We start from the raw sequence: 24,395 nt of genomic DNA, 5'->3' as shown, positions 1-24,395 counted from the left end.
TAGCACACAGGTTACACCATGAAAGACCTGAATAACAGCGCCCCCATTCAACACAAAGCAGTTTGGAGAGAAATAACTGCACCCATATTCCCAAATATTGTTTATAAATGTTCTTTTACATTTAAAGGAGGATATGATATAGATATGAATAATTTGCATTGGTATGGATTTTAAGGTCAATTTTGTTATATGTATATGTACTTCTGATATTAAGGTATTGTGATTGTGTAGCTCATTTTAAAAATGTAATGTATAATTAGGAAATATAGGTTGTTAATGGATAATCATCAATAATAGTCAAGCTTGTAGTCATGTTAGTTAAATTTTCTAGATATGTAAAGATATATTTCAGTTAAATAGGCATTCTTCATATCTTTCAAAGACTGCAGAATGTGGCATTTAATGTTTTAACAACTTAGGGCTTTTCCTGACAATGAGGCACACCTGCTCCTGGCAGCACCAGTCTACTTCAAGAGGAAGATGGGCATCAAAGAGGCTACTTATGGAGTTTGATAGCCATTTGGGCAAGAAACTGCTCTTGCCTGGACTGTTGCATAAACTGGACACAGAGAACCCACAGAGAGAGGACTGCTGAACTTGCCTAAAAGTGAGATGACCTTTCGGGGTTCCTGATTCATGAAAGAGAGTGAGAGACATTCTGCAGGACACAAAAGAAAGTGACTGAACTGTCTTTGAAATTTCCTGCTTCATGGAAGTCTGATGGATACTATGGGCCTGTAGGCTGAAGATGGATGCCCCAACGGTACAAAAGAACTTTGGGTGACTGTCCAGGTAGCGAGATGTCTCTGTCATTTCTAGTTTTGGAAGTTGCTTATTTTTTGCTTGCTTAGGTAATATTATATCCTTCTGGAGTCTTTGATGGAGTTGAAGAATGAATAGTTATAGTTTTCCTTAGTTATGATAAAAGATAAAATAGTATAAATATTGTAACTTTAATTCTTGCTTGATAACTGTTTTGTTATATGTATAATTTTACTATGTTAAAGTGAAAGCCTTTCATTATTGTTTAAACAGAAAAAGGGGAAATGATTCTGTAGTGAAGAGGCGAGCAGGCCTGCTTTTCGTCCCGCCTGGCTACCACACAGCTAGCTTTACACCTGAAATAACAACACACAAACTGTATTCATTTAAACACTGCTAGGCCCATTAGCACTAGCCTCTTACTGGCTAACTCTCACATCTTGATTAACCCATATCTATTAATGTGTGTAGCACCACGAGGTACCGGGAAGATTCAGCATGTCTGACCTGGCGGCTGGCCCCATGGTGTCTGCCTCATTGCCTTCTTCCCAGTATTCTGTTCTGTCTACTCCATCCACCTAATTTTCTGCACTATTAAATAAAAGGCCAAGGCAGTCTCTTTATTAACCAATGAAAATAACACATAGACAGATGACCCTCCTACAGGTATGAGCCGGGGAGTGGGAGGGCCCATATCCAGGAGTTTCCAAAGCTTAGATAATGAGAAAGTCAAGTCAGGCAAAAGAACCTTCCAGGTATTGAGCACAAACAATACAAAAACAGCATGGCTCCCTCTTCTGATTGCTTTAGGGAGCTGCAGAGTTATGTCCAGGCTCAAAGATTATAGAGCTGAGCCCTGTGTGTGAAGAGAAGCTAACCTGTGTGTGAACAGAGGGTCAAGCCTGGCCTGTGGGAGAACAGACAGTGAGGAATTGAATGGCTGGAAAACCTGGTTTATCAGAGGTTTAGATAAATGAAGAGATCCATTTATGAACAATTGCTGCCCACTGGACAAACCTGACCTCAGAAACCACAGCAAGACTGTTCAGGGCTGTACTCCAGGAAGCTAGACTCTTCTGCCTCAGACTGTTATCCCAAATTCTGACAGAATCTAGTATTCGATTACACAAAGCATCTGTTACCAATCCACATTCCATACCCTGGGGAATGAGTAGCTTTTCACCTGTCCATGCTATTAAACTATGCGGACAGAAACTGGCCAGTGTCTGCTGGCCTTTAGTTAGGGCTTTCCAAGTATGAGGTCAATCTCTCTCAATTTAGATAATCATGAAGAAACTCCTAAAAACAAAAGCATTTAAAGATCTCCGAGTTTTGGAAGCATGTTGAAGCTTTGTACATATGTGTACAAACAGCACATATAATAAACAGCTCAAATAAAGCTGCCGTGGAAATCCTCAACAGCATACAGGAAGAAGCAGTTCAGCCATGGATAGCCCATGTCTCAGGGTCTATGGAACTGAGATGCTTTATCGTGAATCATCAACTTTACTGGACTTGACTCACCATGGAAACACAGCACTGGAAATATCTGAGGGTGTTTTTGAAAAGGTGTGACTGAGGAAGAAGCCTACTGTGAATGTGGGGACACCACCCCTGGTTACGTGGACTGAATGAAAAGCAAGCAAGCTGAACACAAGGGTGCTTGGTTTCACCACCATGCTGTCATGCATGGTCCCCAGAACTCTAAGTCAGAATAAATCTCCCTGTTGCCTCTTCTCAAGGTATTTAGTCAAGGTAACTAATATAATAAATACTATTTAAAATGTGCAATATTGGGGGCTGTAGAGATGGCTCAGAGGCTAAGGCTGCTCTTCCAGAGGCCCTGAGTTCAATTCCCAGCAACCACAAGGTGGCTCACAACCATCTACAATGAGATCTGATGCCTTCTTCTGGTTTGCAGGCACACATACAGGAAGAACACTGTATACATAATAAATACATCTTTAAAAAACAAAGGTGCAATATTGCTCCTTTCTGAAATGAAAATATCGCCAATGTGTTTAAACAAACAAATCAAGTTAATTCAAATAAATATCCTTTATTAAAGAAAAAAAAGAATATTGTTAAGCACCAAAACTGTGTGTTGTTACATTGCATGTACAATAAGAAAGGTGAGTGCAATATTGGGTGAACAGTATTTAAGTCAGGAGTGTGAAATGATAGAAAGAGAAAAAGCAACATAACGATGCAGAAAGTTGCACTAAAGAGCAAAAGGCAATAGTCAAAACAATTATTGGAAATTTCATAGTATTGCTATAAATGCCTGCTTAGTATTTTCTTTGTATTTTTAATACTTTAGAATGTTAATTGAGCATGTGAATGAAGTATATAAATTTGCAAGAGATGGCATTTACAGTACGCTGCAGACAAATCCACTTAATGTAATGATGGGAAAGTCATCCTGCAAAGCCAAGCACAGTGCACTAGTGTTTTGCTTCTGCCTTTATAACATTGCACAAAGCTGATAGTACTGAGTCAGTTTGCCATTTTAATTTTCATATGCCCAAAACAGGTGAAAAGAAGTGTCAGTTTCTTAGCCCCAATGGGCTTTACTCATGCAAAATGATCTGCAGCCTTCCATTTCTCAATAAACTACATATTGTGGTTTCACACTTGGCAATGCATACGGTACAGAGAGAGATTCAACAAGGCAGTGGGGCTGTGTCAGAGACACTGTGTGTCACTGTTATGGGATGCACCGTCCAACCTTTGTAACATCACACAAATGATGGGAAATCACAAGAAAGGGAATGCCACTGGTAACTGTGAAGACTGGAGCAAGGACAATGGACTTTGCAAGGAGAAACCTAAAACAACGCATTGCACCCTTTGATAGTTAACTATACAACATGCAAGTAAAAATGTTTTCTCCCATTAAAACTCAATTCAACATACAGACCTTTTGCTTTTAAATTTCTCAAGGTTTTTCCTACATACTTTCTGAACCACTTTTAACTGTACCTACAAAAACAAACACAAGAAATGAAACTTCCCCTTCCTCTCAAAACAAATGATTGCTTTAAGAGTCAGTGTGAAACAGCATCCATGAATGCTTAGCATGTTAACCTCAAAGGTATTTTCTGTACACGCACCTTGCAGTAACCCAGTAGTGCTTTGAAGACAGGGAACATTTCTAAATTTGGAATCCAATCATACAAATGCCCATCTGTGCATTCACTGTGGGCAAAACGAAAATTTACAATAAGAACATCTTTAACATAACTCACGGGACATTTAGTAGACTCTCTCTCTCTCTCTCTCTCTCTCTCTCTCTCTCTCTCTCTCTCTCTCTCTCTCTCTCTCTCTGGGTCAGGACTGCCTCCCATTTTTAAAAACTTCTGTTTAAATACATGACAATTTAGATAATGATATAAACTCATTTGTATGAAAACTTTTTAAGTTACATTATATTTATAGGATAAAAATACCATTGCTTCACTTTACAAAGCAATTAGGAAGAATTTTAATGTGCTTTAACAAAAAAGGAAAAGTTCAGGCATGACTACTGATGGATTTAGTAGCAAGACATAAATGCTGTATGTTCAACAGTAAGGTGCTTCTATTTTTTTCACCTCTTCAATCTAAAGAAGTTTTGATGGTCACTGGCAACACCAAGCACAAATAAAAAGTTGAATATGCACATTTAGCTTTATATCATCATATATATTCAGTGCAAAAATGAGGGAAAACTAAAGGTCTCCACTTCTCCTGCCAAATGGCATCTTAAGCTGTCTGCAACTGTCCAAATGTTCTGCAGTTGCTCAGAATTTACTCTGCTTTACCTGGTAAAAAGTGTAACTCAAAACTCCCTGAAAGGTCTGCTTAAGACCCAAAGTCACTATGCAGGTTGGTTTCTGGTGATGAGCGTATTACAAAGCTAGGTTAAAAGCAATGGTTTAAATAAATACAAATACAACCTGTGATGAGTTCCAAAAAGAAGTCTCAGGGAGTATAGAGATGCAGCTGCATCGATGTGTGTGTCCCTGTGTGGCATGGACGCTGCATACAAGGCTGCATCCCACTGGGCTTTAGATTCTTAGTGTGTGGTTTCTATTATGCACTGTGCAATCAGCACACTCTACGATACACTGTGGGCACACACACTCCACCAAGTGTTCACTAGAGGAAAGGCCACCACACCACTGTTCTTAAAAATGGGATTTGTATCGTGTTGCGGCACACACCTTTAGTCCCAGCACTCTTAAAAGGAAGGCAGACAGGTGGATCCCTGAGTTCAAGGCCAGCCTGATTCTACTGAGTTCCAGGACAGCCAGGGCTACACAGAGAAACCCTGTCTTAGGAAAAGAAAAAAAAAGTCTGAGTGCACAATGAACACCTAAGGAATGATTGTTTTTAATGAACTCCATACCCTACCTATAAAGCACTCTCTATACTCAATAGCCCCCATAAAGGGCATTGCATATCCTCTCGAAGTCCTTCTCCAGCACTTTCTTTACAATTCGGATTTAAATCATGAGATATCCTTTTCTATACATACTACATTGGCTATTAGACACAATTTTGGTTGTACTGAGGGAGTATTTGAACATGACATTCAAGTGTGAACATTAATGTCCCCAAGTGATCTATTGGCTATACCGTATTTGGGAACAGCACGAACAAGCAGGGTCTGAGGACGGGGTGACAGCAGGAGTGCAGCTGTACGAGCACACTGGGAACTGGGGCACTGTGTGACAACTAAACACACGAATGTACTGGGAAGGCCAGAGCTCATCACTTCGGGTCCACTGACCTCATCAAACCCTTTACTATTATTTAGGAAACTAAGACAGAGGAAGAAAAGACAACCCACCATGCTTATTATCATTTTTCTGGGGCTCTAAATCCACTTTAAACTAATGCAGGTTCATCTAGAGATTTCTTGAACACCTGTATGCTAATGACTGTGCTACTGTAGAAACAGTTGGAGGTTAGGAAGCAACACTACTGACGGAACATAAGGTCTTGAACTCTACTCTGAACCACACTCCAGCACAAAACCTGAGACAGAGAAACTGGCATTAAAAACGGGCTCAAGGCTCCGTGCTGTAGCCGTGGATTGTCAAGAATGCAGTCATTCCTGGAGAGCTAAGACAGGATGTACTAAGAGCTGCTCGTGATCCCCTGCTTTCCCACCTAAAAGGCCAGGAGTTTGATGCCAAGACTGACCACAACACAATGGCTGTTGTTAATGTTATAGTCCATAGTTTCCTAAAGTTTAAAAAAAACGGGCTGTAGAGATAGCTGAGGGATTAGGAGCATGCACTGTTCCTTCAGAGGATCCAAGTTTGATTCCCAGCAACCATGTGAGGAGGAGTAAGTAGATCTAGCTCCAGGCAAGAGCCTCTTGGACATACATACTTAAAGTAATTTTTTTAAAAAATGAAACTTTAAAAACAGGAAAGGAAAAAAAACCCCACAAAAACAAAACCGCAGCCAACCTTATCTTGGCCCCCAGCTGCGGTCCTACCCAGCACGGGAAGGACAGGGGCAGGACAAGTGGTGCGGATCCAGTCTCCACGGCAAGTACTAGGCCAGCCAGGGCTCCAGAGCAGGACCATTATCAAAAGCAAATAAAAGCTGGGGAGATGGCTCAGTGGTTAACAGCAATGGCTGCTCTTCCAGAGGACCTGGGTTCAGTTCCCAGCACCCACATGGTAGCTCACAACTGTCTATAACTGGTTCCAGGGAACTTATCACCTTCACACCAATGCACAGAAAATAAATCAGTTAAAAAATGTTAAAAGTAAAAAAACTAGATGTGTAGAATACTGATACATGGATATTTAATATTAGAAGTGCATAAATGATGGGTGACTTTTACAAAGTTTGTAAACTTTGCAATTTTTCAGTAATTTTTATCTAGCCAATGGATCTTTGGGTATGAAGGACCCACACATTATCCTGGGGTGAGGTTTGTACATCGAAGCTGTTTTAATTCTTCTGGACAAGATTTGGGAATTGTGCTAGGACTAAAACCAATATATAAAAGGTTACAAAAGCTCCCAGTCTCATCAATAAACATGCAACAAATATTCAAGTGCAAAGATTTGGTTTACTTTAACCTGTTACCAGAATTTTTTCCATAATTAAAGAAAAATATCTCTCAATATTGACAAGAAGAAAAGCTGTGTTTCTAGAAGAAGCCATTTGTGGACAATGACGTGCTCTCACTTCAGGGTGGTTTCTGAGCTAAGCTGGCGAAGAACTTTCTGGGAATGAAGTTCTTTTTAGATTTCAATTCCTCCTTATAAAGCGAGGATCTGTCTCCATCATTAGCACACACTACACCGTGCAGTAAACTGACAATCCAAGACAGCTCCATTCATAAATGGACCCTGTACGATACAGCTAAGTCAGTACTACAACTATGTATGTAAGTTTCAAGATTTAGTGACAGCAACGAATGCTATCAATGTTCTATCCAAAGCATAAGAAAATAGTGAAATGCCAGCTGCAGGTTTTCGGGAATGGCTGCCTTCTGGACCTTTACTGAACACACGCGCTTCACCATGGATCATAACAATAAAAACTTAAAACTGGTGCACGATACAAACAGCTGTCATCTGTAACCCTACTGTTGAATCCTGATTTTTGATTCTCAATAGGAAAGTCATGAGTTATAGTAATCAAGCAGTAGTTCAAACAAAAAGACTAAAAATAATTTGAAACATTATCAAATTACGAAGAACTGCTTCTCATCAACAGGGTGCACATAAAATTCAAACTATTCTAAATTCAGAATTATGAAATGCTATTTTAAAAGCATGGAAATTTTAACTTCAAACTCTTACAAAATGTAAGACTGTGGCCTCTTAAAAATATGCCTTATTAAATGTGTTGTGTTTTGGTGCACACATTACTAGGTCTATCTCCATTGGCTTCTCAGACACTGAATATCTCTGGAGATGAAAAATGTGGGGATTTTTAAGTGCGTTCCATGCGGTTTTCTTTTCATTCCTGACTGTGACTACCATGATAAATGTCTTCTTTAGCATGTCACTCTATTTCTAGAAGCTGATGTGGAAGCAGCTGAGCTTCAGCAGATATCTTCTCGGTGCACTGAAAGATGACTCCCAAAGCAGCTCACACAGTAGAACTCTGCCAGCCCAGGGTTCTTCTAATTCATAGTGACCCCTTGTGTAATTGGCCACTATGAGGTTGTGAAAGGGTGGGCGGGAAGAGGTGTGTAAGGAGCAGCCGTCTGTCTCCAGGAGGCCTTCACAAGGCAGTCAGGAACATTGCACATAGAAAACTGATGTCACCGCTCCCAGTGAGAGTGACTGAACAGTAATATCCTCCAATTGTGCTTCTTTTTCATACCACTTTGCCAGAATACTTAGCAATGAATGGAATTCAATTTTGGGACCAAGAGCTTAAACTTTTTCCCAAAAGAATCAGAACCAGTCTTAATCCGTGGGTATTTTTCTTCTTTCTGTTAAGTCACCTGTATGTAAAGAAAATAACACAATGTGTTAGAATAAAATACCTCTTACAGGTGGGTATATGCTTGTTCCCTCAGACCTTTATTCTTTATATAGATGGGAGAAAAAAAAAACATGATGTTCCGTATTATATAGTTCTGTGTTTTCTACTCGTGAAGCTACACATGGTACTGAGGTCTTGAAACACAGCTAGTGTGAGTGAGAAAATATCTTCTAGTTTTTAGATTAAAAAGCTCAAACAAAACCGTTTTCCAATAAGAACATTTTCGTTTTGATAGGCTAACTCACTGAGATGTGCTATTAGGAAACACAATATAAAGACTGACTTAGACTCAAAGCCTGGGTCTGAAAGCCTTGAAGGTACCTACAGAGGCTGCATGCATGGAGGTAAACTATTTCACAACTTTATGGCAACTGTATATGGAAAGGTACCATTTTGTCATATAAGAAAAAAATCAATTTCATATATCCTTTTTTACCTTTTAAACAGGATCACCATCAGTTTTCTTGAAAAGACATTTATGCCTCGCATCTCTTTCCACTGTTACATTGTTAACACAAATTTGCGAAAGGTATTCCTTTCACTCATGCTTAGAGAGAGCTACATAGGGCTACTGTGAGCCACAGCTGTCTGCAGGGAGTCTCAGCAGGATGATGCAGAACATACATTTATCTTTTAAATGCAACTCCGAAGGTTCCAGGTCATACATCTGCTGAGTGTTTCCTGGTTTTCTTTCAACACTGAAGAACTATCAGCCCCTCCCATCTCTCAATCAGTGCCCAGACATACGAATCCACTGCAGCTTAGCTACACAGAACGATGCTGTCCTGTCCTGTGTGTCAGGCAGACCTAGTGGGACAGAAATGCTGACCTGAGCTGCTGCAGGGGAAGGAGCAGGACTGGATAACATGCAAGTATCCACTGTGGAAAAGGCCCTGGAAGACGACCTGAGTCTGAATATAGCCTATCAGTTAGATATGCTGATATTAATTATACTCCTTTACATTTCTTGGAGGAAAATAAAGACCAATGTTTACCTAGAAAGTAAGCAAGATGACTGAACAGCAGTAAAGGAAAAGGCCAATCAGAGTCAACACATATTATAGAGACAGTGATAGAAACCGTGCCTTTGAAGCTTGAGGCAGAGCCATGGAAAGAGGTGCCTGACATTTCCTCATTTCCTGGGCTCACAGGAAAAGGTGGAGGTACTTTTAATATTAACTCTTTATTTGACCAATTCATATTTTACTGTGCCAAGTCTTCAAAATCCATGTGTGCTTGAGTGTACATTAAAGAAACATTTAGATTCAGAGTCAAAGGCAGGAATCCACTATCCACTTTTCAGTAATTCCCTTAGGCTATTCTTAAGATCATACATGATCAGGGATCACTGCATACCCTCCCATCCAAAGGTAATTATCCTGGACATATCTCTGCTAGAAAATCATTTACAAATAAGCTCTCCCCTGGCCCCTCCCCTGAGATGGGGTCTTTCTGTATTCTGGGCTGTCCTGGAGATCTGTAGACCAAGCTGGACTGAACTCACACAGATCCTCATGCAACTGTCGCTGAGTATTGGGATTAAAGGTGTATGCCAGCATACCCGGCTTTAAGAAATAAGCTATCTTGTATATATCCCCTCTAGAGTGTTCCCTTTTGGAGGGGCTAATTTACTGTTTTAATATGCAATCATAACTGTCCTGCTCCTCCTGCCTCTACTTCCTGATCATTGTCTGGGCATTGCAGAACTGCATAGCCAAGTCCAGTTCAGTCTTCCTCTTTTGCTAAATATCATAAAGTCTATCAGAGAACAGAACATGTTACATGCTCTATACACTCTGCTGAATCCACTGCGTAACTTACAGCATATGCCACAACCACTTTATTCTTTTCAACTTAGTGTAATTTGTGCCATTTAAAAGCAGCAGAGGGCTTGGTGGCATGCACCTTTATAATTCCAGCACCCAGGGAGACAGAGGCAAGACTAGCCTGACCTATCTATCCAGTTCTAGACTAGCTAAAGCTGCATGGTGAGACCCCATTTTTTTTTTAAAATAAGAAAAGAGATATGCAAACAAGCAGCAGACCGCAAATATTACAATACATATATGTAATCAAATACAATCTTACTGTGCAGGACTCAAGTGTTCATATTTATAAATGTAGCTGCTCATTATAGATAACAAAGAAACAGTAGTGTGAATGATCATTTTAAGTATTTTGAAAGCTATGTAATTAGAGAGCTAAATTATCAAAATTTAATGTGCCTAATTTAAATAGTTCAGTTAAAAAGGCTGGAAAATCTGTTTAAAAAGAGCTTAAAATTCTGTTCAAGATACAAATAAGACTGCCTCTTTTCTTGGAATACAGCTATACTGTAGATTTTTTTAATAAGCAAAACAGAAAAAATTACCTGCTGCATAGTATTTACATAGCCATTGCCCTTTAAAAGTCCTTTCTGGGGCTGGAGAAATGGCTTAATGACTAAGAACTATTGGTGCCCTGCAAGAGGACCTGAAATGGATTCCTAGCACACTGTCAGGGGGTCACAACTGCCTGTAACTAAAGCTCAAGTGGATCTAATGTTCTCTTCTGGTCTCTGGTTATTGCACACATGTACATAAACCCTCTGCACACACACACACAAATACGTACAATTAAAAACAAACATAAAAAACAAAGCATTTTCCTGGCCAGGTGCAGCGCATACCATGATGGCTAGAGAGTCACAGAGTTCCAAGACCACCCTGGATACAGACAGACCCTACCCTGGAGGCACATACAGGAAAGAACACATCTGCAACAATGATACAAAGATAAACCAGTGACACAGAATGTGGCCTCTAGAAGCACACCCACTGACATCAAAAGAGGGACTGCTGAATAAAGGGACAGAATTTAAAAAAGGAAAGAAAAAGGCACTAAGCAAATCAAATATCCAGGTAAAGATGACAATGTTTCTGAGTTAAACCTGGAACGCACATATCTATTAGCCACACCATAGCTGAGTCAAATCATGAACAGCCACAGAGAACAAGACCTGCTACACTGGATTGCTGGCTCCTGCTGCTGGAGACAGCAGTCATTTACCTGCTAGTTCTCCCAGTCTGTGCAAGGTAAAGACTCCTCCTCGTCCTCTGACTCTGGGGATGCTTCTTTAATTCTTCTTAGAGCTTCATGGATGCTCCGTGTCAAAGGGTCTGTATCAGGCAGAAGTGTGAAGGATTCTCTCAGAACTTCCTTCTGAACCTTCTTCAATTTTACCCCTTTCCTTATTTGCGCCAAGATATTGTTACTATCATCTTCATCAGGAAAAGGAGGCAGAGTCCGCTGTTCAACCTTTTTCAGATGAAAACTACCACGCTTCAAAGATGCTAACACCTCATCCATGGGCGAACTCACTTTGGAAAATAAAACAAACAGAGTTAGTCAAACTTTGTGACCTCTAATACAAGTGGGGAGATGGTCTTGATATGAAAGCTGAGATTCCCAAAGGACTCCCATATCGCACCCACTACGAGCCCAAGGTAAGACAGTGATTGGTTAGTTCTTCAACCAATTTATTTATTTATTCATTTGTTTTCAAGATAGGGTCTCTGTGTGTGTATCCCTGGTTGTTCAGAAACTTGCTCTGTAGGCCAGGCTAGCCTTGAACTCATGGAAGATTCGCCTGCCTCTGCTTCCTGAGTGCTGGGATTAAAAGTGTGTGCTGCTATCACCTGGCTTTAAAAAAAAAAAAACTGGAGTTGAAAGATGAGGATCTGAGTTTAAATTCCCAACATCCATATAAAAGCTGGACACAGTGGTGCATACCTGTAATTCCAGTACTTGGGAAGTGCATGGTGACAGGTGGAGCCTAATGGGGTTGGCGTGGGGCTACTGGCTAGCTAGTCAAGCTGAAATGGTAACCTCCAGGTTCAGTGAGAGACCCTGTCTAAAAAGTAAGGCAGAGAGCAGTTGAGTAAGATACTCAAATTGACTGGCTCAACATGAAGAACTGAGTACATATGCATCTAACACTAACACGCACACACACCCCACAGTCCCCACACACAATTTAATGCTGGTTCACTGTCGCTGTGCTTTTTCATTACGTATTTCACATGAGATTCTATTCAGATTGTGGTATGAAGTACTGTACAGAATACTCTCAGGTTAATATGTGAGAGCAAGATGCTCCGTATTATTTGCCTCATGCAAACTGAAAGTCCCTCAAAGGCAAGAAAAGTTACTTAGAGGGAACTTTACTGAGGCACACTGGACATGTGCTAAGTTGAACAGAACTTCCTGCTCTGAAAAAAGAATTGTCTTTTTATATGAAGAACACTCTTCAGTCTTCAGCACTAAACTGTGACCAAATATATGATCTTGTTAATGGCTTCATACCCTTTCTTACAAATGATATCATTGTCATCAAATAGCATATGAGCTCTACCACTAAGCAAGACTCCTGAGTCAGAACAGTTTACCATTCAAGTTAAAAGTCAGATTTGTTTTTCTTCACACAAAGAGTGCTACCTAACAAATAGGCCAAATGTCACTTGGATATTTTAAAAACTTGTGTAGTTGGGCGGTGGTGGTTCATACCTTTAATCCCAGCACTTGGGAGGCAGGCAGATCTCTGTAAGATCGAGGTCAGCCTGGTCTACAAGAGTTAGTTAGTTCTGGGACAGGCACCAAAGCTACAGAGAAACCCTGTCTGGAAGAAAAAAACAAACAAAAAAAGAAAACAAAACAAAAAAAAACCATGCCTAACAGCTCAAGAGAAGGTATCAATTTGTAAACAATTGCTGAGTTCCTAAGAACTCCTCTGCTGTGACCTTGAATGCCTGTTTGCTATCAAGAGCAATCTTCTAGGCTTTGCAACACAGGAACTCCGCTACAAAGTTCCTTCCCTGTATTGCACTTCACAGCAGAGTCAGATAGGTTCTGTTCACTCACCTCTCCTCCGCTGCAAACCATCAGCTGTCTTCCGGAGCTTCTTCCGGGCACTGACCAGCTGGCTGCTATCGAAGAGCTGTGCTGAGGGGGCGCTGGCTGACTTTGGGATCCTCTTCTCACAACCCTCCTTTCTAAGTGCATCTTTCTCCAGTGTCTCTGAAGTGCTGGTGGCACCATTGTCCTTTGCGACAGGCAGAGGTGGAGGTGGGGGTGGAGGGGGAGGGGGAGGTGTTGGAGGGGGAGGGGGTGGGAGTGGATCTGCTGTAGCAGAAGATGGTTTGAGGTCATTACTAGTCACAAGTGGGAGTGATGAGGGAGGCGGCAGTTCAGAGGTAACAGCACTGGGAGGTAATGAAGGGGCTTCAAGTTGTACTGATGAAGTGTCTTCAAGATGGACAAGGCTCTGGGGTTCTGCCGTCTGTGAAGACCCAAGCATGCTTCTTCCTTCTCCCACTTCGGTCTTCTCCTCTCCCTGCAGCTCTCCGGGTAGAGAGTCACACTGTTCCTCACAGGGCCCAGGACTTGCTGTACTTTTTCTTCTCGCATGAGCCACTCTTAATCTTGTTGATTTAAGGATGACTTGCCCAGGGTACCTCTAAAATATCAAAGTTATTGTATGAGTATATTAAAATAATTTGCCAACAAATGCTTAGTTATTTCTCTCTTTAACAGAATGTTATTATTCTGGCTCTTTTCTGACCTTTTCCAAGGGACAAGAAAAAAGACTACATAAAAACTAAAAAACCTTTGCCTAACCTTTCAACACCTTTAAACAATTATCACCACCTCTTTTATTGCCTGCTATCAAGCCCTTCTTCCCTCTTACCCAGTTGCTTAACAATGTCACATTCAGGGCTTGTTGGTGCACCTGCCTTTAATCCAAGCATCTGAGGGACAGAGATAGGTGGACAGCTATGTGTTTAAGGCTAGCCTGGTCTATATACATTCCAGTTTAGCCAAGACTATAGCAAGACCATATACAACACAAACAAGAAAACTAGTCAAATGACTTTAAGTCTTCAATGGAAAAAAACTGTATATAAAACTCAAGACAAACAGGATCAAATATACATATATACTTACATATTTACTGGTAAGTAGCAGGAAACTAAGAAACTATTACAGTTTATTTTCAAATACTTATATAAAAAAAGTTTAAAAACTTTAGGGGGTACAACAAGGCGCTTTAAAAAATGCCTGGTAACAATTTTATGACAGAAGGGGGGGAGTGTAATAAAGTTCATGATATCGACATTTTTTATTCAAAAGAATCCAGGCTTTCTTGACACTCTACTCTCTCCATTTACATTCCTAAAGCAGCACACCAGGGGTAAAAGAATATTACTGTCAGACTCAGCCACAAGAAAGGGAACCGATCAAACTACTAAGATTGGAGTAATTTTAAACAGGAATCTTATAACAGGACTATACTACGGCTCTCTCTGAAAAGCAGTGAAAAACCAGTCAAGTGTTTCTATTACCTGCTTGAATGTCCTAAGTCTATCCAGGGTCCTCTGTCTCTCCTGGCTAACCCAGGCACTTTTCCTTTCCTCTTCATCGTGTAATTTTTCTCTCTTCTGGTAAAAAAGAATAAAGGAAAGGAAAAAGGAAGGGAAAGGAAGGAAAAAGGAAGAAGGAAGACACGGATATTAGATTACACTGTGCCCAGATATATTAACTGTTTTCCCCAATATATTAAACAAGTGATTAAGGGAAGATCCACTGGACAAAACCTTTTATGCTGGCAACACTATAGCTCCTGCAGGATCACACTGGACCGATAAAGATGAAACCTTTTCTAAGCTAAACACTGCTTAGTCTCAGGGGTCTGGGATGGACAGATTTAGTAATAAGTCTATTGATGGTTTTCACATTCCCCTAACTCGAACAAAAGTGGTTTCTGAAATAAAATCAGCACCCATGTCAGTTAGTGTTGAAGAGTTAGAAAAACACACTTCAAACATTATCCGCGCATCACATGGCTCACAGCACACCTTGCAGGCATGAGTTGGCCACACTGGTGTTATAACTTTCTCCTTGCTTTGAACCACCTACGATATGACAGAATCTCATTCATCAGCTTATATCTTAGTGAACAAATGAAATACAAAGGGCTATTACTTTCCTGCTTAATTTTAAAAGCTACATTCTTCCCTTCAGCAGCGCATGAACTAAAACTGAAATGGGCACGGCTTAGGGAGGCCTTGCTCACGGCTGCGAACTCAGGAAGCACTGCACACCTAAAACAAGGAACAAGACGCCCTGGAGCCGCCTCCTTATGGGGCTGATCTCCCGCTCAGCTTTTCTACACCATCCTTTCACCTCACTCTCTCCACCACTGTCTTTAACAAAGGCAGTTCTCACTGTATTCTCCTCAGAAATCAAGAGATCTCTGCTTCTTTAAAAATGCGAGAGGTAGGCTGGGTGTGGTAGCACACACCTTCAATCCCAGCACTCAGGAGGCAGAGGCAGATGCAGGAGGATCTCTCTGAATTTGAGGCCAGTCTGGATTACACAGTGAGTTCCAGGACACTAGGGCTATGTAGAGACCCTGTCTCAAAACAAGCAAACGAAACAACAAAAAGAAAAGAAAAAATTCAGACTGCAGAAATGGCTTAATCAGCATAGTGCTTACTGCAAAATACAAGACCCAAGAAGCCATGAAAATCCATGTGTGGGGGCTGGGGAGATGGCTTAGTGGTTGAGAGCACTGACTGTTCTTCCAAAGGTCCTGGGTTCAATTCACAGCACCCACAATGCAGCTCACAGCTGTCTGTAAATTCAGTTCCAGGGAACCTGACAACCATGGCAAAACACCAATGCACATAAAATAAAAAATAATTAAAACACCGGGCAGTGGTGGTACATGCCTTTAATCCCAGCACTCGGGGGAGGCAGAGGCAGGCGGATCTTCATAAGTTCGAGGCCAGCCTGGTCTACAAAAAACTAATTCCAGGACAAGCTCCAAAAAGCTACAAAGAAACCCTGTCTCAAAAAACAACAACAAGACAACAACAACAAACCCCAACATGTTCCTTTAAAAGTATCTCAAGAAACCTTAACCACTCCAAAAGGAACAAAAAATATACTTAGAAACAAAGAAGTAAACAGCAGGGCTACTGATAAGCAATGAACTTGCTTAACTCTAGAAGTGGGCCTTAACTGAGAGATAAATGTGACCCTTTCACACCCAAACCCCGAGCACACTGAGTGGAAGGGAACACTGAGAAAGCAGGGCAGAAGCAGATGCTTTACTGTTCACAGCCCAATGCACTCATCCCAATGCTCAATGCTTTTCCAAGTAGCCTTGCATAAGAATTTATAAAATTCTAATAGTTCTTTCAGAGTCATGATTAAGGCCTAGCTAAAAGTAGCAACAATTAATTCTGGAATTCATTTTTTTCTGGGTTGTTTTATTCTTCTATGATAATCACATATCACTTTATATATTACACACGATAAATAGGTTAAATCAAAACTTCATAATAAACAAATCTTTTTCCCCCCTACACATGGCTTCTCTGTGAAACCCACTGCTGGGATTAAAAGTGTGTACCATCACCATCAAATATTTAACATCTGGTGTATGATCAAAATTTATGCATAGACATAAAAATACAGAAGGTGTAAAACTTGGTTATAAGAAACCATTCAAGGCCATGCACTAGAAAAAGTCATGTAATTTGTTAAAATGTCCAAACAATCAAATAGTAAGAAAGAGCTGTTTAAGAACAATTAATTCTATATTCTTCGTCATTTCTTGATTTATAAGTCGACGACACATTACATCACACATCAGGAAAAGGGCTCATGCTAGGTCAGGGCTTTAATGAACCACAATCCTTGGTTTTGTTCTGTTTTTGGAAGTGTAGTGCAGGTTGGCCTTGAGTTTACAGGCCTGCATTATGGTCAACTAGAGGGGATTTCTGTGGAGCAATAAAAACACATTTTCTAGTTCGGCCAATCATGAGGCAGAGGAAGGGATGTTGTGTGATATTTTGTGTTCTGATAAATAAAGCTTGCCTGAAGATCAGATGGCAGAGCGAGCCCAGAAGCCTGACAGTGGTGGCACACCTCTAATCCCAGCACTCGGGAGGTGGAGACGGGAAGTGATAAGGAGGGGTGCAGACAGGATCTGAGCCTTTTTGGGGGAGACAGGAAGGGAGCAACTGTTAGTTGCTCTTAGTTCTTTGATCTTCCAGGCTTTTACCCTGATTTCTGACTCCTGGTTTTTATTGATTAAGATTAATTAGACTAACATTTCAGTGGGATGCTACCCTTTAGATTGGGAAAGCAAGAAAAAGGGGGTTTGGGTTAGGGAGTTGAACAGACAAATATAAGACAACCTAACCTGGCTATGTGGCAGAAGGAATTTTGATAACATATTCTTTAGAATGGTGGCTTTAACCCATGTATGACTAGAGCTCTTAAATGGTGCAGGCAGATGGCATGTATAGGGAAATTTTGAACGGTGGCAGGACTCTAAAGACATTCTTGGCAGGAGGATGAACAGTAGAAGCAGTGCTTTTTACTGATTGGAGGGAAGGTGACTTAGGGAATGCCTTGCAGAAGGCCTGAGTAGCCACCTGCTTCCTGATGGGTGGAACTGTCACACACTTTCAGAGAGGCCTGATAACACTTTGTCTCTTAGTGGTAGTAGATCTTTGGATAAACATTAGTTACATGGATTATGGCGAGGGACAAGGAATGATTAAAAACAGCACACTTGCATGTCTTCTTACATGTCAATTATTACTAAATACAAAAGCCAGGCTCTCATCCTAAATCTCAGATGCAGACTCAATATATCATCTTCAAGGTTTCCAGCTAGGAAAACAAAGAGAACCATGCTTTAAGCTCCACAATAAAAACAAATATAAAGCTCCAGGCTTAGATATCAAAGCCCAGAGCTGCTTAAGAACAGTGAATTAAGAATACGCCCCACTTTCTGCCCCCTGATCAACACACTTCTGTTCCACATCTAAAATTTATACCCTCCAGTCCAGGTGAATAGGTCAAATGAAGGAACTTTCCCAGCCTAGAGTACATCTGGCAACTACCTGGAATATGGGAGTGCTTGCATTATCCTACATTTAGATACATACCACGGATTCCCAAGAGAACAGACTCGAGTCTCTAGAGGAGCAATGACTGGAGTGGTGAATACACAAATTCTTCTCTGCTAGAGGAAAGTGTTTTCTACACCACTGGTGGTGAAATGCTTAGGAAAAAACCTGCATTATCCAAGAGACTTGGGTGGAGCTTCCATTGCAAATCCACATCTCTAAATATGAGTCAGATAGACACACAGAGTTCAGGAGAATGAAGTAATCATACAGCTGATCTGTCAGCTGGTATACTATAAAAGTATTTAAAGATCCCAGATGAGCCAGGGGGTAGTTGTGAATGCATTTAATCCCAGCACTCGGGAGGCAGAGACAGGCAGGTAGATCAGCCTAGTCTACAGAGCAAGTTCCAGGAGAGGATCCAAAGCTACAGAGGAACCCTGTCTCAAAGAAACAAAAAAGATCCCGGATGGAGAGATGTGACGTGCCAAGGTGTTTGGGGAAGTAACATGGTAAGTACTGTCTCTAAGAGCACAGCCCCTAGGTGGCAGACCTGGAATGTACATCGGTTTCCTCCTTTACTATCCCAAGAGCTTTGGTCAAATCACTCAGCTCCAGAAAACTAAACCAGTTCACCCGTGAAGGAGCTGGAGGGAGACTGCTATTTGCTAACACAGGAAACTGGGCTCTGTTAGCAGCAAAGTTAGGTGCAAATAACTAGGAATACTGAGTACAAAAATTCAGCTTTCATTGTCACAATGCATGTGTGTGTGGGGGGGTTGTTTTGGGGGTGAGGAATAACCTCAATGCCAGTGGCGGTCAGAAGACAACTTTAGTCAATTCTTTCCTTCCAGTGTGGGATCTGAGGTACCATCAGGTCAGACTCACAGCAAGCACTTTTACCCACTGCATCCTTGCCAGCCAAGAATGCACTCTTAAAAGAACCTGAGCTGGGTGTGGTAGCCATTCCTTAATCCCAGCACTTGGGAGGCAGAGGCAGGCAGATCTCTGGGAATCTGAGGACAGCTGCTCTACAAAGAGAATTCCAAGACAGCCAGGACTGATACACAGAGAAACCCTGCCTTGAAAAACAAGATCAACAAAGAAAGCTTATGAGTTCCAGGCTGGCTGGAGCTACACAGAGAAAACATGCCTCAAAAACCCTTTTTAAAAACAACTGAGGTCAGGGATTGGATATGGCACAGCTAGAAGACAGAGAGTGTGGCTGACACCCGTGGGCTCCACTGGAAAATGACTTTTCCTTTCCCAGTAGGTTTCAATGCAGGTGACTTCTTGGTTAGGGGTGGGACCCAAATCCACTCCCACCTCTCAGTCCTGGGAGCTCATCTGGCTTGAATCGTGTCTTGTGCGTGCTGCCACAGTTTCTATGAATTAGTAAGCTTACCAGTTCTGTTATACTGGAAGACACTTTCCTTGGAGTCTTCCAGAACCTCTGGCTTAGAATCTTTCCGACTCCTCATTTCCTGAGCTTTGATGAAGACAGCCATTTAGGACTGAGTGTGCTGAAGTTTCTGCTGGGATTAAAGGTGTGTGCCACCATCGCCTGGCCCCATTGCTTTGGTTTTAAAACAGTCTGTTTTTCATTTCATTCTATGGTGCCCTCAGTTTTTCAGTGATCTTCCTGCCTTTGTCAAGTGCTAGAACAACAGTTGCACACCATATCTGTGAGGGATACTTTTAATTAGAGAAAAAAACTTATCCTCTGACCACAATTTTCTTGTTTACCATTTGCTCAGGGGTGGTAGTCATCAGCAAGTAAACTTTGTGCTTTCTTTAGTTCATTTTTTGAGTTACTATTAGTTATTAAACTACCTTAGACCTGGATATTTAATTTGCATGGCTTCTATGGAAACTGTTAAAACAACAAAATTAATCTATTAGGAGTTACATTTTAAACAACATACCACCCAAGAATTTCTAATAAACATAATTTAAGCTTCAAAACAGGCTTTGAGAGACAGTCAGTTGTAATCTAAGGCTCTGGGCATACACAACCTGGGGCTTATGGGCCATATGCAGCTGTATACACCAAGGATAGCTCTAAATAAGTCTAACACGAAAAAATGTAAACTTATAGCATGATGATGGGGAGACGGTGGTGTGTGTGCATGTGAAATCTGTTAAAGATAATTCAAAATGGACATGCCTAAAGCCAGCTCTCATTTCCCCCGAGTTATAAATGCTTTAGAACGACTTAACTTCGCTGCTGCTTTCATCTGTCTTCATTAGGTATTCTACCTAATGCTGATGTTTGTCCAAACTTTAAGTTATCATTTATCTCTGAGATTCCTGTTAGTTTTGTTTTTTTAAACCTCTATATCTCCTCATAAAATTCTTTGAGGAACAAATAAATTACTTCATCCACCAAAAAACTGGCATTTATCAGAAACCAGTACAGTCACATGTCAGTAATCGAGCTAATAATGCAGGTACAAACAGGAGTGGGACATCCTCGTTCCCCATCTGACCCCCTGCCTAACGAGACACAGACAGAGATGAAAAACAAAGGGCATTAATTAATTTGCTATTTCTGGCTTCTGAGAGAAACAGTCATATAGTTTAAGGATAAGTGAGTGATCTCCATGTAATCATGAGAAGAGGCAGCTTTAGCTCAACTATGCCAAATTAGCTCAAAGAACTAGAAATGAACTCAAGTCCACTGAACTTTTGTGTTGTGCCAAAAAAGAAGAGAAGCTTTCCCATGAGCCATCCTAGCATTTCTGATATTCAATTATTTCTAAGCGTCTTGTTGACTACATACAGATCTATCAAACCCGGAGAAGTGATTACACAGGGATGGCACAGTGTGACAATGGCAAGGAAGGAGACTCCTGAGGGAGCTCCCATAAACTAATTACTCTCAGTCCTCACACAGGGCAGCAGCACTTCTACAACACCACAAAAATGACATGACATTTGATAAGAAGCTAGAGATTTCTGTTAAACCGGAAAAGGCCAAGTGTGCTCATACCATAATGGAAGTCATAAGCTAACACCATAAAACAAGAAAGGGAAATAAGTTATAAAAACTGGCAGGAAGACTACATAGAAATCTATGTACAAAGAAGAAAAGAAAACCAGCTTAAAATAACAGTGTAAAATTACAGCAGAGATGCTATATATAAACAATTCCTAGTCTACCAACTAGAAGTTGAAAGTAAATATGAAATGCTACTAATCCCCAAAGACAAAATCTACCACATCCCAAAGTTAAATGAAGAAAACTATAAAAACTCTGACAAATAAAATGAGAAAATTAAATAGTCCTTTTATGTATAAGTAAAATTCAATAAAAATAGATTACTACTTGTCTATGTAATTTAGGGGTTAATAAAACAGTCCCCAAACAGACCCAGGAGACAAAGCCTCCTGACCTTTGACTAACGGGCAAAAGCAGCGCAGCAAAACAAACTGTTAAAGCAATGGTGCTGAAGCCGGTGGGTGCAGGAAGAGAGAACACACTGACCTGAGACCTCAAACTAACACAGAACAGGCCAGAGACAGCACAAAACCCCTACAGTATTTAAAGTAGGAGATACACCATGGTATGAGAAACAATAACTAGTAAGTTGGTTATTGCTCAAAGTAAAAGCTCTGGATAGGATACTGTTTAGAGAATGAGAAGATAAGAAACAGACACCTGATAGAGGACTCCTCAAAGTCAGTGAGAAAAGAGAAGTTTAGTTCAATGTGAACAAAAGCCGGAGTGGTGATATGTTCCTGTAGTCTGGGAGGAGGAGGCAGGAGGCTTAGCTACACGGGTCATGTTCTACATAAAACCCCATCAAAACAGAACCCCCAAATGATAAAGTATGTGGCACATGAGCATATAAAAACCATGCTCGGCACCATGTTGTTTAGAAAGGTGACCGGAAACAATGAAGATACTACTACACCCATTAGAAAAGCTACTGCGCTGACAACAGCAACAGCTGGAGTGGGGCTGACGACACAGAGCTCTCATTTATGGCTAAGGTTAGTAAGTGTAAACTAGCACATTTAATCTTACCCCCACTGTCCAATAATCAAAACCTTAAATGTGCATTATTAAGTGAAATAAGTCAACTTGAACAAGCTACTTTGTGTATATTCCAAACAGAGGGCAGAGAAACTAACCTGTTTGATTTTCAGTCACAGATTCCTGTCATTTTACACCTAAGAATAGCAGCAGACATCACGACCCCAGGAGAGAACTCCAGCGTAACGAACAGACTTTGGACAGCAATGATGTGCCAGCACTCGCTGCTAACACACACACAACCTCAGTGGTAACAGAAAGCTAGGGGTGAAGCCAGGAGTGGCACTTACTCACCATTCCTTTTGTCCTAAAATCGACTCATTCATTCATTCATTCATTCATTCATTCAAACATACGCACTCAGCCACCACCATCCAGTGGCACAGTTCTCATACTCTGAATTTTTAACCCTTTTCAGACACATGTAAGGTTTCGTTCTGAGTCTCCAAGAGTCCCCACTTACTAGTTGTGCTGTGTGATGGGTTCTATATTCATCTTCACTCTGAAAACGCTGCTGAAACTTTTCATTGTGTTTTGCGATACAAATTTCCTAGAAAAATATAAAATGTGTTTTCATTACAATGAAACTTATAAAGACCACAGCAAAGTTTATCTGACTCATTTTCCTCAGAAGCAGAGAGCTAATGAGGACCAGCTCCCACCTCCTTGAAAAGCCATCTCCACATCTCCGCAGGGTTAGACCTGGCCATTAAGATCTGTCTAACCCTGACAGCAGTGCCTCAGCCCACTCTCTTAACATCCCAACCTCACTAAATAAGGCTAAGGATACTGACATCACCAATCAGGATATTTTAGCTGTCTTTTCAATGGGGGCTACAGGGAATCCCAGGGCAGTGTCCTTTAGTAAGTCACCCTCAGAACGTGTGGGGCACAAACACTGGCTGTTAGGAATATATGTAAGAGGGCAACTTTAAGAGAAATAAAAATGTTTAATGTAAGAAGCTGAGAGTAGGTAATGGCTACTTAGTTTTAAAAATGGAAGCAATGATGATAAATCATTTTACATTTTGAATTATCAGACACAGATCAAGGATGGAGTAATGAATGAAAACAGGGTTTCACTACCTTTTTATTTCTGAGGTAGGCTTTCTTGGCTGAGACGCGCCCCCTTCTTGCTTCTAGCTGGCGTGCCTTCTGCTGCAGTTTCTGGAGCTCTTCCCTCTGTGCTTGCACAGATGCCACCGTCTCCTCCTTCTCCAGCATGGCCTCCATGCTCTCGTAAGTGTCATAGTACACCACTTCATCTCTCTTTTCTGTCACACAACGAGTTCTTTATTAAATGGTGATTAAAAGGTGATGAAATAAACCCCAGATTAAATTATGCAAAATTTTCAGCAGTGTCTGGTATACAGGAGGTGTTCAATAAATGCAGACCCAACTCTTCCACTCCACGCAGCAAAACTGCAGAAATTCTAATTCTAGATGGAGCTCCTTTAACAGAGTGGGTATGCTACAATACTCAAAACCAACATGCAGTCCAACTGCGGAGTTCATTCACGTTCAAGGACTCCTTCAAAACATTTGTGTTCATATTTTTTAAGTCTTAGGAGAAACACAGTTGGGATCCATGTCCTTTCTCCACATCCTCTACCTTTTGTGGACCTCTGTAGTTAAATGCACACCATACCTGATATAAGTCTTTTGATGCTCTCCAGTTGTGCAGTCAAAAGTAACTCTTCACACTTCAAGATTTCAAACTGCACTTCATACAACTGAAGCTGCAGATCATAGTAATCAGCTTCAAGCTGGTCCAAGTGAGCTATAGCTTCTGTACCTCCCTGCAAACTTTGCATCTGCAGTAAAAATAAAAGCACTGCTATTAACTGGTGAAGAAAGTCAACTAGATATTAATACTAATCCAATAAGCTAAATCCCAAAATAATGAGTACCAGACAGTGGTGGTGCATGCCTTTAATCTCAGGCTTACTGGGCGAGTTTCAGGACAGCTGGAGATAGGAAGAAAACGGGGGAGGGGGGAGGGTAAGAGTAAGACTTCTGACGAGCTGTGTGTGGCACTGTAGTCTGAGGCTAGCTTGGAGAGCACAGGCCTAAAGTCAGACATGTGAGCTACTTGGGTATTGAAGATAGCAGACTGTCAA

At 41.0% G+C, this 24,395-nt stretch overlaps 1 protein-coding gene across 1 annotated transcript in view; it reads right to left on the bottom strand.

Annotated features, from left to right (window-relative positions):
- Positions 1-6,818: 6,818 nt before the first annotated feature.
- The window catches only part of Jmy (junction mediating and regulatory protein, p53 cofactor), a 69,547-nt gene continuing 51,970 nt past the window's right edge, over positions 6,819-24,395 (bottom strand). Inside the window, exons 5-11 of the mRNA XM_038323211.2 lie at positions 23,924-24,089; positions 23,362-23,549; positions 22,739-22,825; positions 14,652-14,747; positions 13,171-13,765; positions 11,320-11,630; positions 6,819-8,230 (exon numbers count right to left, since the gene is read on the bottom strand). Coding sequence (XP_038179139.1) covers positions 11,323-11,630; positions 13,171-13,765; positions 14,652-14,747; positions 22,739-22,825; positions 23,362-23,549; positions 23,924-24,089 — 1,440 coding nt within the window. The 3' untranslated portion in view covers positions 6,819-8,230; positions 11,320-11,322. The remainder of the gene's footprint in view (positions 8,231-11,319; positions 11,631-13,170; positions 13,766-14,651; positions 14,748-22,738; positions 22,826-23,361; positions 23,550-23,923; positions 24,090-24,395) is intronic.

Source organism: Arvicola amphibius, chromosome 3 (assembly GCF_903992535.2).
Source record: "Arvicola amphibius chromosome 3, mArvAmp1.2, whole genome shotgun sequence".
Taxonomy (NCBI): Eukaryota; Metazoa; Chordata; class Mammalia; order Rodentia; family Cricetidae; genus Arvicola; species Arvicola amphibius.
The sequence above is the reverse complement of the archived record's forward strand: the minus strand, read 5'-3'. Positions and strand labels throughout refer to the sequence as shown.